Source organism: Papio anubis, chromosome 16, assembly GCF_008728515.1.
Source record: "Papio anubis isolate 15944 chromosome 16, Panubis1.0, whole genome shotgun sequence".
Classification (NCBI taxonomy): domain Eukaryota; kingdom Metazoa; phylum Chordata; class Mammalia; order Primates; family Cercopithecidae; genus Papio; species Papio anubis.
Genome location: NC_044991.1, coordinates 26,715,149 through 26,728,931, shown reverse-complemented (window position 1 = coordinate 26,728,931; position 13,783 = coordinate 26,715,149). Strand labels below are relative to the sequence as shown.

Below are 13,783 nucleotides of genomic sequence, written 5' to 3'. Positions count from 1 at the left end.
CTGGGAGCTTGGATCAGCTGGACACAGATGGCCTGTCCTTCCAGCACCCCTGCTAGGGCTTCCTGGGAACTGATTGGTGTAGACTCCGGGCAGCAGACGGCCAGACTCTGCCCACAGGGTCCCTGGCTCCTCCCATGAGGTTACCCCATAGAACTGACTGTGCCCCTGTCAAGCCCTCCCCGCTAGCCCCTCACCAGCCATCAGCTGCTCCCCCTCTCTTGCCCGTTGGGTCCTGGGGGTGATGGCTCCGCGGTCGCCTGCCCAGAGAGTGCACCACTCCCCATGCTGCCCCCCACCTGGCTACACCCTGAAAAATGTACCTTACCAAACCGTCCCACATGCACAGCCTGAGAAGTGGACTGTGCCTTGCTGGCAGCAGACCAACCAGCTGCCTAGCCCTGCTCAACTCTGCTTCTGCACCCCTATAACTCCCTGTCAACGCTGGCCCACACCTAACCAGCCAGCCAGCACCCAGAAGGGGGCCCAGCTTCCAGAGAGGAGGGCGCTGGCCAGGATGCTGACTGAGGTGGCAGACACAGCCAACCAGCCCGTCCCTCAGCGCTCCCTCTGCAGGCCCACTGCACAGAACTGTGGGCAGGTGGAGGCCCAGGCCTCAGCCCAGAGCAACAGGGAACAGCTGGGCTTGGTGGCTGGAGAGGGTTCCGGTGCCAGAAGCCTCCAGGACAGCCCTGGCTCCCCATTTTCTCCCATGCCCATCCCATGCCCCAGAATGGCCACTTTGGCTGCTGCAGGAGGGGTGGGAGGGGCTTTAAACCTATGAGAGAGGGGGTGGGGTCACAATCTTCAGCTGTAGTGGGCCGCTCTGGGTCACCGATAATTGAAGTGACGCCTGCGCAGTAAGCACAGAAGTGTCTCTCAAGGCCTCTCTGCAAGCACAGAGCAGCGCAAGACTGGAGCCTGGTCCATCCCAGCGCTGTCCTCAGACTGATGGCCAGTGCCAAATGACTCGTCTGAGGATGTGATCCATCCCTGTGGTGAGAGCTCAGTTTCTAGTCCGGGGGCTGCTGTGTGCAGGGACCCTGGAGGAAGAATGCTTGTTTGGGGGTCAGGCCTCAGTCTCCCACTGGCTCTGTGAGCTTTGCCTGAGCTTCCCCATCTGTGCAATGGGTGACGACGTCTTGATATGGCTATGGGAGGACCCGTTGAGCCACGGCAGGGGCTGAGATGGTGGCACTTGGCAGCCAGCACCCACTGGAGAGGTGGCAGTGTGTGCACAGCCCACCCCTTCAGGAGGCTGGGGGCAGAGTGGCTGGGGGTGTCTGGACCCCACCTCACCTTCTGTGTGGCTGGGAATGGCATGCACTCCACAATGCCCTGGTAAGCCTAGGCTGGGACAAGGGTGATAGGGATAAAGCAGGCCAAGGTGATGAGGGCCACAAAGCGGCAACCAGAGATGTGTGGGCACAGCAGGCAGAGGGCCCGGCCTGCCCAGCATGTCTCCACCCCACGAAGCTGCCTACCACTGGGCTGAGATGGGAGCACCAGGGCTCTGGTAGGTCCTCACTTCCTCTGGACAAGGCAGACAGGCCACCAGTCTTGCACCCTGCTCATCTCCCTCAGGGCCACCTTCACGGCAGGGTCAGGCAGAGAGCACAGGGCTGCCCAGTCACCAGGTCTCTGTTTCATATCAGCGGACCTGGGCTCTGAGAAGGGCCATCAAGGCCTCAGGCTGGCCCACTCCATCCTTGAGTCAGGGTTCTTCAGACTGACACAGGCTGGCCTGCAAGACCCTCATCTGCATGGTCCTCTCATGCAGGGTGGGCCTGGGGAGGACCCAGCCCATCTGAGCTGACTCCCAGCACTCGTCCAGGTATGGGGCCACCTGGCAGTTGTCTGAAGACCCCGGGATGGACTTAGGAGCTCATCAGTGAGGCCCGGTGGGTGCCCGAAGCAGAAGGCAGAGAAGGGACACCTGCACCCCTGTGGGGTGTGTGCAGGGGCATCACTGGGTTCTCTGGTCCCATGCCCCCCGCCCGGCCCCGTGGGGGCTGGCTTGATAGAGTGGGGGATACTAAGCAGGTGGCCTCCGAGAGCCTCTTCTGGGTTTGGAGTCGGCATTCCCCAGGACGGAAGAGGTGGGGGACCCCTGAAGGGTTACAGGTAACATCAGGCCTGGATCCCTTCCCTGGGATGGTGCAGAGAGGACCACAAGGCCCGGGAGGGTCCCCAGAACTCTCTTAAGCCTTGAGCCTGTTTCTTAGTGAAAAATGGGGTGATCGTGCTCCAGAAAGGGATTTCTGTGCAGGGGGCCGGGGGAGGGGTTCATGGGTTTAGTGAGACCAGGAAGGGAGTGGGTAGGCAGAGGCCATCCCCAGGCCTGGGGACCAAGCACTTGCCCGCTTGAGGAGCAGGCCAACTTAGGCTGCCACACCTCGGGCCTGCGCCCTGGTCCACTGCAGCCCAGGCCGCCATCCCCTTGGCCTCCTGCAGGGGCCGCCGCCTCTTTAGGAATGCGCCGCCTTTGGGGCCGCGCCGCCAGGGTGCACTGGGCTGGCTGAGTGCCTCCTGCCGCCTGGCCTGCAGCGCTTCCGCTCCTGCCGGCCGATGCTCCCGAGCTCCCAGCCCGCCGCAAGGTCCATCCCCGGCCTGTCGCCGACCCGCCCCAGCTAGCGGGCGGGTCAACTGGGCGGATTCCTTGCACCTCAAACCACCTGATCCCAGACGACTTTCATCCTGCTGGCGGCCCGCGCGGCGAGCGTCCCTCCAGTCCACGCCGCTGCCGCCCTCGCCCTGTGCGCCCATGGCTAAGCCCAGCCCAAGCCAGGAGGAGCGGAGGGCGCCTAGCTCCGGCCAGACTGGAGCGGCTGGCGCCTGGATGTGGACCCAGCGGCGGGGAGACCCAAAGCGACTTTCGGTCCCCAAGGCGCCCGCCCGATCCCTACAATGAAGAGGGCGTCTGCTGGAGGTTAGTGTCTGTGGTGGGGGCCTGGGCTGGCAGTCAGGCCCTTGGATGGGGAAACAGGCAGGTTAGTGGGAGCCTAGAAGAGGCGGATGGGGCAGGTGGAGCCATAGAGATTCCTGGTAGGACCCTGCCTGTGTGCACCCAGAACTGGGAGCCACGGAGGGGAGCATGGTGTCCTGGAAGGGGCTGGCATGGCACGTCCAGGCTTGGCATCTGTCCCTTGGCCAGCATTGACCTAGGCCAGGTGGGCGTCTGCCCCCAGGAGCACTGTGTACCGGGATGCCTGGAATTCCACCTTACAGAGTGGAATTAGTCACTCTGTAAGGTCTATGGGAAGACTTTGGAAGCTTTGAGACCTGCTTGAGAAAGCACATTTCTCTTCTGTGGTCACTGGAATGGTGGGCAGCGCAGGGCGGTCTGTGCAGTGATCAGGAACGCTGAACAGCCCCAGGGTGCCATCCCTCCTTCTGGGCCACCCTGAGAGGCAGGCCTGTGGCTGGACCCCATGCACCTAGACCAGCCCCATCCCTAGGGACCTCTCCCCTCAAGACTGATGTTCTTCCTGGAGAGAGTCACATGGTGGAGCAGTAAGTCTGGGCCTCCTTGGCATGCAGGCATGCAGGGGCCGCGCCTCGCAGGAGGAGGCAGCTCTGCTTGGAGATGAGGGCTCTGGGTACATCATGTTTCTGGGACTCCTGGGTCCAGGGGGGAACTTGGGTCTGGTTGGCCAAGTGCATTGAGCCCACATTTGCCCTGATCCCTTTCTGGCTTTGTGGTTCCTGAGGCTCTTGTCCCTAGCCCAAGCCCATGCCCATGTGCCCATCACAGAGGCTAGACGGGGCTCATCCTCCCTGTGGCTGCCCTGAGTGGTGGGCCCCTGGGGCTGCGTGGCTCAAAGGGTGGAGCCCTGGGTGTCTGCAGTAGCCAGCTGTGGCCTCCCTCCTGCTGCAGAGCCCCTGCTCCTCAGCCATGGATGCTCAGGGACAGGGCCATGGGTCACTGTGTGGCTCTTATGGCTCCTTGAGGCCCAGTTCCTGAGGCCACGGTGCCAGGTGTGGCCCCCGTGGGTGCTGACTGGCGGCTGCGGGCAGGGTGGCAGGTGGGCAGTGGTGAGAATGCCTTCTCCTTACAGGTTCCAGGCCCTGATTTCCTGACCCTGGGGGACGACAACATCCGTAGCCTGAACTTTGTGTCTGAGCCGAGCCGGGACCTCCCTGACTATGGGCGCAGGGACCTGCACACAGCCTACCAGCCATCCCCGTCATTCAGCACCTCTGATGCCTTCTCAGCACTTTGTGCTCCCTGAGCCTCAAGGCCTCGAGCTGGCGGGGCGGGGACCACGTCGCTCTGCAGCCCCTGCGCTCCGAGGGTGGACCCCCCCCATGCCCCACTGTAGCATCTTTGCCCCCATGCACTGCCCAACGGCAACAGCAGCCTGTCCTATGATAGCGTGCTCAACCCTGACCCACCTGGTGGCCATGCCTGCCCCGCCCATCCAGCAGTTGGCGTGGCCAGATACCACTGACCCTACCTGCACCCTAGGGCAACGGGTGACCCACCACGGCCCCTGCCCCGCAGCTTCAGCCCCATGCTGGGCCGCCGGCCCCCAGAGCCCTCACCTGTGCACTACAACAACCTGTCCAGGGCCATCATGGCATCCATCCAGGAGCACAAGGACAGGGAGGAGCATGAGTGCCTGCTGCGCTCCCAGGCCAACTCACTCTTCGGCGACTTGGGCGTCTATGACGCGCCCAGCTTCTATACCCTGCAGCAGGCCAGTGTGCCGTGCCAGGGCCCCCGAGGTTCCACACTGCATTACGGCTCCAGAGAGGACCCTGTGGCTGGGCCCGGCTTCGGCGGTGCCCGCAACCCTGCCCTGCAGACATCACTGTCCCTGCTGTCCAGCTCCGTGAGCCATGCACCTTGGATGTCGTCCTCCCTGCAGGCTGATAAGGCCAGCAGCAATGCCCTGGGGCCCTGGTTCAGCAGTGACTCACACAGGTCAGTCACACTCCAGGGCCTGCCCTCCCTGACAGGCACTCCTGACTCACCGTCCTACGTGGGCCCCAGAGCTGTCACTTTCATCCACATGGACCTCCCAGAGCCATCGCCCTCGCTGGCTGTGCAGAGGTGGGTGCCGGGAGGTGCGGGTGGGCTTCCTGGCACAGGGCAGCTGTCCAGCCATCTGCAGGGCCCCTCTTGGCTGGGCACTCAAAGGTCATCCCAGGGGCCTGAGTTTTTCTCTGGGGATGGGACAGGGAGGATGTGCCTCACCCTGCCTTGAAGGCCCTGGCTAGCCCATGTGGCCCAGCTCTGAGGATGTCCTGGGCACTCTCTGGGGACGGGGTATGAGAATTTGTGTCCTCATCCCAACAACTCGTTCCCCTAGAGCTGGCGTAGACCCAGCATGTGGGAGGCCGTGGGGCTTTCTCCTTGGGGCCGGTGTCATGCGGCAACCTGGGTCTCCTTTAGGCTGTGGCTCTGGCTTCCTGGGTCACAGTGACCCTGTCCACCCAGGGCTCTCCCTGGGTCTGCTTTGCTGCATCTCTTGGAGGCTGGGGCTGAGGACATTACCTAGCACAGAATGTGCCACCCTGGGTGGCCAGGCCCTGGCCCTCCCTGTGGGACACAGTTCCAGGAAGCAGGGACTTCCCTGCTCGTAGGTGGGGAAACTGAGAACTGGAGAAAGCAGGTGTGCTCCAGGCACCCAGTAGGTTGGTACCTGAGAAAGCAGGGTCAGCTGGCTCGCAGGCCCAGGCCCAGGTAGGAGAACTGCACACCTGCTGGGGCCAGGACCCAGGCCGTGGTGCATGGTGTCCTCATGGCGTCTGTTGCCCCATCTGGGCCTGGAAACCTCAAGCACAGGCTCAGATGTTTCCCGTTGTCAGATGCAGCCCCAGGGGGAGAGCCCAGCCCAGCCTAGGCCAGGCCACTTGGCCACAAAGAAGCTGAGGGCACAGCAGTCCATCCAGCCCTGAGTAGACCTCCCCTACCCCACAGGGTGGGAGTCTGTCCAGCTTTTGTGGAGTTGAGGAGGAGGCTGCCATTGGCAGTGATGAATGGGGAGCCCGAGACCTAGAAGTGGGCAGCATTGCAGCCAGACAGGGATCGCAGCCCTGGGACAAAGGGCTCTCACCTCAAGAAGGTTTAAGCGGCAAGGGTAGAGCTACTGTTGGTCAGCGCTGGTGGGCAGGAGGGCAGCCCCTCGTTTTCCTGAGAGAGAGCAGGAATGAGGCCAGGCAGAGTGACCAGGCTTCCAGTGCAGGGCAGGACAGGGGCTCCAGTCAGTGCCCACCTGGCTGCCCCATGCTCTCTGGGGCCAGTGCTGCCTAGGAGGGACCCAGGGACCCGGGAGGGTGGTGGCAGTTCTGATGACATCTGTCTGTCCTGTGATGGCACAGCTGCTCCCCAGGCAGGCTCTGCATCTCCCGCCTGCTTTCCAGGTGAACCCTCCGAGCCCAGAGGGCAGGGACTGCCCTGGGCCCCCACGACATGGTTACACCAGTCCACGTCCGTGTCATCTATGTCCTGCTGCCTCCTCCATCCTCTGTCCGGATGCATTCCTGTGTTCACCATGTGCATGCGTGTATGTGCGTGTTTTGATGCAGAGACCACCCTCAGGTGAAGACTCCCCCAGGTAAGCTTAATGGGCAGTCCCCGGGCCTGGCCCGGCTGGGACCTACCACCGGCCCCCCAGGGCCCTCTGCCAGCCCTACACAGCACACGCTGATTAAGAAGGTGTCCGGCGTGGGTGGGACCACGTACAAGATCTCGGTGTGAGGACTGACCACCACCCATCTGCTGTGGTGCCACGGGGACCAGGACCCCACAGCGCATCCACCTCCCCACCATCTTCTCTGCCCCAGGAACACGAGGCCACCCTAGCCTGTTATGGACCCATCAGCGGGAGAGAGTGCCACGCCTCCACACCTTGCCCCAGGCGCCCTGCCTGCCCATCCACTCATCTGGCCATGGGGAAGTTGGCTCACTGGGACAAGGGCCGCTGGGCTGGTCTGTGTCTGGGCCTGTCCCATGGCTAGGGCAGTGAGGGGGGCCTAGTCAGCCTCTTTGGGGCACCCTTTCTCAGCCAGGCTTGGCCCACTCCCATCACCCATGCACCCCTGATCATCACCAGGCCAGCCCCCAACGGTCCCTTTACGGCCGGGTCCCAGGGATGGACAGAGGCATCCAGGGCCTCCGCCGTCCTTCCGACACAGCCTGTGGGCTCCTGGACCGAGTGTCACCGCCAGGCTACTCCTAACTAACGCGTTGCCTTTCATGGACCCCGCTGGGAGCTCATAGCTTGGCAAGGCTTATGCTTCTGCTCTGGCCTGTTCTGGGTGGTGGTGGATAGGTGGACAGATGGCCAGCCATGTGTCAGTGTTCCAGCTGCCACTGTCCCTTTCATCAAAGCCTCAACCTTTGCTTTATGCTCTTGTGGGAAGTGACGGGGCAGACGGGAGCAGACACAGGGATGATGCTGCCACGGGGCCTATGACACCCAGAGCCCCCTCCCCAGCCCTCAGACCCTCCCTGCCAAACTGGAGAACCCTGCCCCAAGGCATGCCACGTCCCCAACCCTGGCCTGGCTGTGGTGCTCACGCCATGGGAAAGCACACTGGGGAGGGGTCCGTGCTTCCTTTGGTGTGAGGGACCTGAGAATAAGCACAACAACAGCATCCACCTGCGTTGTGTCTGTTTTATGTTTTTATATCTACATCTATATATCTATAATTTTATTAAAAAAGAAAAGCTTATTTTGATTCTTTCCTTGGGCAAGGCCAGGGCTGTTGCTGCAGGACCCCCAGAGTTAGGGGAGGGCAGAGGCCGGGCCCCGGAAGAGGGGGTGGCTGCTGTCTGGTGTGCAGGGGTAGGTGGGTTCCTCGGGGGCATTTCTGTGGGCTTGGGCTGAGTCAGAGGCTTGGGAAGAGGGTGTGGCCGATGGTCTGTGGCTGGGAAGTGTGAGGGTCTCTCGCCTTGGGTCTGCGTCAGTTCTGGCAGTGATGGGGTGTTTGGGGGAAAGACTTAGGTCTGCCGCTACCCACAGGGGAATCCCAGGAACCCAAGAGCTTGGCGAAATGAAGTGTGGGTGCATAGGGGCCACCTGCTGGCTCAGGGCCATGTGGGGGCTGCTGAACCTGCTGGAACTCTCCTGCCTGACAAACGCCAGGGGCAGGGCTGAGGGAGTGTGAGGGATGCGCAGCTGTTCAGGGCTGAGACAGCCTGGGCTGGGGCTGTCCCAGTGCGGGAGGGGTGCGGGCTGTAGGGCCCCGAAGCTGGCGCTGTGCTGACCACCTTTCTGCTTCTCTCTCACGGACGCCGCGGCCCACAGGGAGCAGATTGGCACCTGTACCCGTGGATGGGGGCAACGTGACCAGCCTTGGGTGCCTCCTGGGCTGCACCTATGCCACCTTGGCTGCCTGGAGGACCGCCCACCACTGCGGGCCCCCTGGAGCCCGACCACCTGGGGCACCCCCATGTGGGGCCATGTGCCGCCTGCACTTGGCTACCTAGTCTTTTCCCCAGCCTCTCCGGGCCTTAGCAGGATGACAAGTAGGCAGCTCTGGGGCCTGGGACAGCCCAGCTGGGGACCCAGGAGGTGAGACTGCCATGGATCCTAGGGCAGGGCTGGAGGTGAGCTGGGCTTTCTTCTCCACCAGCCACAGCTTGACAGACTGCCAGCCTGCCAGGGCCCGAGACCCTGTGTCCACGTGACCTCAGTGAGTCCCCCACCTGCTGCAGGGGGTCCAGCACCCCACAGGGGGCAGCACCAGAGCTGCGGGGACCAGCACAAACTTTGCTGAGCCTCCCTGTCCAACCAAGCTCTTTAGACCAAGCCACTTCCTCCTCGGGGAGCCCAGGCCTCCGTGGGTTGGGCTGGGTGGGGGGTCTCAGGTTGCCCCCGAAGGTCTCTGCACTCCTGCCCTTCGCCTGACACATGAACAGATGCCTTAATTTCCTGGAGCCGCCAGCGTGGTGAGCCACTGGCCCCTGCCTGCCACCAGGGTCCTGTGGTCATGGCCAGCTCTGTCTGGGCCCCACTAGGGCCGCCTGCACCCAGAGACGATGCTGCTGGGAGCTCAGAGGGCCCGAAGCCCAAGCCCTGTGTCCTCCAGCAGAGGTACGGCCTATGGCAGCGTGGCACTCTGGCCAGCCCTTCTCCGGCACAGGGTCCCTGTCCCTGGTTTACCCTGGGCTGCTGCTCTATTTCTCCCATTTTGGGATGAGAAAGCCACAAAACTCTCCTGCATTGTTCTTAAGGGCACCCCTGCTAATTAATTCCCCAAATAAAATTTTTGGTGTTGATCTCCACAGCTCTGTCTACCAATGTGGCGCCCTGGGTTGGGGAGGTGACAGGACCTGGGCAGGGAGGGTGGTGGCCAGGAAGGGAGGGGAGTTGCATGAGGGGCATGAGGTCAGTGGATCAGCAGGTTCAGTGCTGAAAACCTGACCTCTGAGGTCCCCGGGAGGGCCTGGCCCAGGGGGCAAGACCTGAGGACCCCCTAGTCCTTACTGCTGTTGCCTTTCAGTGGAAACCCTCCTAAGACCCCTTGGGGGTCAGAGCCCTGTGCAGAGGGGCTGCCTTCTGGAGGGCAGGTGGGATGTAGGGTGGGAAGCCAGCCCTGAGGCTGGGGTCTCCACCCTGAGGGACCCTCGCTGTCGGATGGCCCGGGTGTCTCTTCCCCAATTTCCACAGAGACATGCTTACCAGCCATGTATGTCATGACTCTATGTCCAGCCACAGGCCCAGCCCTCAGGACAGACCCCACCTCCACCCTTCTCTGCATCTCCCGGCAGGGATGGCGCACAGTGGTGCCGACATGGCCACTGGGCGTCTGGGGCAGTGCTGGTCGCCTGGCCTCCTCGCTGGAACCGCTGGGCCTCCGGCCTAGGACAGGAGGCCATTCACCTCAAGGTGCAGGAAGGGGTCCAGCAGGGCCCGGAGCTTCCAGATGGTGGCATGGCTCAGCAGGGGTGGCACCAACCCCTCGAAGGGCCTAGGGTTCACCATGTACACATAGGCGCCCAGCAGGGCACCCAGCAGCAGCCTCAGGGTCAACAGCCTACGGGTGGCGGCAGTCAGGGGCAGGGGTGCGCAGGGGGCCTGGGGGCTGGGCTCTGCCGCGCAGTCACCTACCAGAGCTGGCCTGCCAGGCCCTTGGAGCTTTCCAGCTTTGGCCTTCCTTTCTGTTGGGGAGGGGAGCCCACCCCGATGGTCCAGGCTGAGGGCGGGGATCCCTGACTTTGGGAAACCCTCCTCAGACAGGGCTCCCCCTACCACAGCCCTGGCCCCTTCCTCCTGAACAGGTTCCTGCAGCCACTTTTCAGATGCCCCCTGCCCTGGACCTGCTCTGCTGGAGCCCATTTCTCCCCCTTGCCCAAGCAGGGCCCTGGGTGGGGGGCTGGTCTCCAGACCCAGAGTGGGGCGTGGGGGGCTCACTGTCATGCTTGCCATCTGCGGCTCCTTCCTGGCCTGAGTGCGGCACTGGGCCTGCTCCCTGCAGAGGCCTGTCAGGACCCCATGCGCTCCACCCCCAGCTTGGCACCCACCCCCTGGCTCAGTGCTATGGAGGTGGGGGGGTCAAGGGTGGATCTGCCCTGTCCTGACCAGGACCCCTTCCGAGACCCTGCTCAGCCGACCTGGTCCCTGCCCCCATGTTACCTGAGAATCCCCAGCTAGATGTCCTTCTGGTCCAGCACACCCCGGACGTCCTCCTTGAGGTGTTGGGGGCCAGAGGAGGTAAGCACAGCAGGCCCCGGCCCCGCCTTACCCAGCCTCTCGCCTGCCCAGCCCCATCCTTCTGGGTGCTGCTCTGTGGGGACCTACCAGCAGCCTGGTGGCCTGGTGGTTCAGGGCCATGTGCATCTCAGCCATGCTGTCGGGAGGATGGTGGGGTCACGCCTGAGGAGGACCCACTGGGTGGGCCCCCAGTACCCCTCCCCCTCAGCCAGGCGGGCACTTCTGTGATGACCATCTTCTCAAAGCACAGGCGGATCTGCTGCAGTTCGTTCTGAGGGTGGGGCCCAGGGTGGGCTTGGGCAGCATCAGCAGGGTGGCAGGTACCTCCCTGCCGGGCCCACCGGCCTGCTGCACGAAAGTTCCTCCCCCTACAGGCCCTCCCCGAGGCCCACTGGCCTGCTGCACGAAGGTTCTTTCCTCCCCACTGAACCCCCCAGGCCCACCTGGAGTGTTGCATGAAGGTTCCTCCCCCCACAGCCCCTCCCCCAGGCCCACCTGGGACTGCTGCACGAAAGTCTCTTGCCCCTGGCACAGCTCCTGCCACAGCAGCTGCAGAGGTACCCTGTTCCCCAAGGGCTGCATGCTAGCTGGGTCAGGGGGCTGTGGGAGAGCCCCCAGATCAGTCCCAAGGCTGTGGGCTAGTGGGGCATTGGCTGCATGGGGTCCTTGGGCTCTGTACCAGGCCAGGGGAGTGCAGCTTGAGTGTTTGGGACACAGGGGCAGGAACTGCTGCCCTGGCCCCAGGAGGGCCCCTAGCTGCTCCCAAAGGTCCTGGTTCTGCCTCTTCTGGGGGTGGGGGGCAGAGAGAGGGGACTGCCTGTCATGGCCGCTCCTGGGGCTAGAGCTGGGGCTGGGGCAAGGGTGCCAGGGGGTGGGTGGGGTGCTCACCAGACTGTGATTCTCCTGCTCCAGCTGCAGGAAGGACTGTTCTGCAGAGCCCAGCGGCCCGCACTGCAGCTGGGACAGGGCTGCCCTGGGCGAGGCCAGGGCCCTTCCCTCCAGTGACAGGGATGGGCATGCACAGGGTCTGGGCCCTGAGCCAGTGGATCCCTCCTGCCTGGAAGCCCTCTGATTTGACCCTGGGTGCAGGGGCCAGCCCCACCTGAGCCTTGTCTCCAGGTTTCCTTGTCTCAGTCCCTCAGGGTTTCTTGCTGTCTGCTCCTTGCTGGACAGAAAGATCGCGGGAGCCTTGCTCTCTACCCTGGGCCCCCTGCCCCTGTCCCCTGCCCCTGGAACTGGGTAAGGTCTCTGGGACTGAACTGAGTGAGCAGAGGAGATGGGGACCAGGCAGGGCCACCCTACAAATCCCTGGCAGTGCTAGTCCAGGCATTCTCCATGGCTGCTGGAGGCTGCAGCTGGGGGACACGGTGGGGGTGGGGGTGGGGGTGGCCACAGGGGCCCAGGGTTTTCAGCCCCGCCATCCCTCCCTGCAACCCCTTCCTGACCCCAGGTCCAGGCTCTGGCCTGGCCTGACCTACTGCCCTCTTATTGAGGGCTCTGGCTCCCAGGCTGCCCCAGGCAACAGTCACAAAGGCCTGGGTGTAGCCAGGGAGGTCGCAATGGGCCCCTCCCACCTGGTCCTGAAGCTGCCCCACCTGATGACCTCACTGCCTCTGACCCACTGACCCACCATGTGAGTTTTCTTTCTTTCTTTCTTTTTATGGGAAGGGGCCTTGCTCTGTCACCCAGGCTGGAGCGCAGTGACACAATGATGTCTCATTGCAGCCTCCAACTCCTGGGCTCAGGCAATCCTCCCACCTCAGCCTCCCAAGTAGCTAGGAATACAGGTCTGTGCAACCATGCTAATTTTTAAATTTTTTGCAGAGATGGCGGTCTCACTGTGTTGCCCAGGCTGGTCTCAAACTCCTGGCCTCAAGCGATCTCTTGCCTCACTGTCTGAAAGTGTTGGGATTACAGACGTGAGCCACTGTGCCCAGCCTTGTTATTTTTCTTAAGATGTAAAACAGATAATGCACACACAGTGTGGATTCAAAAAATATCAAACAATAAAAATGGCTTCCAAGCCTTTCCCACCTCTGTCTCCTGTCCCTGCAGCCAGGAGCCCTCCTCTTTAAGCTCCTCCTGGAGGTGGGCTGCCATCCCCTGCCCCTCGTTCCCACTGAAGAGGTCATCCTGTAGCCCAGCTTTTCTTTTCACCTGATGTATCTCTGAGGTTTTAAAACATTCTTTTCTAGCTATGTATTGAACATTTACTTTATGCCAGATCCAGTACATGCCATTGTTACCCTCTGTTTACGGGTGGGGAAGCTGAGGCAGGAAGCCCTTTAGTCACTTGCCGAAGGCCACGCTGTTACCAGTGGGACCGGATTTGGGCAGCTGAAGAGCACTCATCCAACAATGGGGTCGGATTCATGCCCCAGGCCCATTCCCTCCTGCTCCCTGGTGCTCCTCACACCATCTGCCCCACTGCCTCTCACTGCCCCTTAGTCCCAGTTCCCATGTCCTCCTCCTTGAACCCCTCAACCCTCAGTTAACCCTCAGAAAGCTGGCTTGGAGAAGTCCTCATGTGGTAGGAACAGAGCCGTTCCCTCCTCTCCCAGTGTCCTGGCCCCACTGCAAGGTAACTTCAACTCCTACATCAAGAGGCGGGTCCCAGTCTCCACCGCTGGGCTCTGGGCCAACCTCGGATGCACTTGGCCAGTGGGCTGCTCCTAAGCTGCTGTGGGCAGAGGTTGGCACAACACTTGTGCGCTGGGCCTGGACCTTTCTTGCTTGGCTCTGGGGACTGTCTTCCATGCAGGAGGCCTGGGCTGGGCTGCAGGATGAGAGGCCATGGGGCAGGAGAGGCTTCTGTTGTCCCAGCCGGTCCCCAGCTGCCTGAAGATGGGTGGACAAGCCAAGACCCCCAGAGAACCAGCCCAGACGGCAGCCAAGTGGCTGGCCATGTACGCTGAGTCCCAGGCTGTCATGGTTGTTTTGCCACTGAGTTTTGGAGTGGGCTGTGACGTGGGAGGAAACACTGAGAGCCTTGCCAGGCGTGGCGGCTCATGCCTGTAATCCCAGCACTTTGGGAGGCCAAGACAGGCGGATCATGAGGTCAGGAGATCGAGACCACCCTGGATAACATGGTGAAACCCCGTCGTTGTGGGAAGTCAGGG

General features: G+C 62.5%; 2 protein-coding genes and 1 pseudogene across 2 annotated transcripts in view; 1 reads left to right on the top strand and 2 right to left on the bottom strand.

Annotated features, from left to right (window-relative positions):
• LOC110740627 (translation initiation factor IF-2-like) overlaps positions 1-2,763 on the bottom strand; it is a 41,160-nt gene extending 38,397 nt beyond the window's left edge. The window contains exon 1 of the mRNA XM_031656015.1: positions 2,393-2,763. Coding sequence (XP_031511875.1) covers positions 2,393-2,763 — 371 coding nt within the window. The remainder of the gene's footprint in view (positions 1-2,392) is intronic.
• Positions 2,764-3,531: 768 nt separating this feature from the next.
• LOC101024247 lies at positions 3,532-10,943 on the top strand (annotated as a pseudogene).
• On the bottom strand, positions 9,813-12,127 carry LOC110740621 (coiled-coil domain-containing protein 188). The gene is given in 5 exon segments (XM_021921867.2): positions 9,813-10,432; positions 10,842-10,935; positions 11,160-11,264; positions 11,553-12,035; positions 12,038-12,127. Coding segments are annotated over 5 exon segments (1,350 nt in total). The 5' UTR covers positions 12,086-12,127.
• Between the last annotated feature and the right edge of the window lie 1,656 nt (positions 12,128-13,783).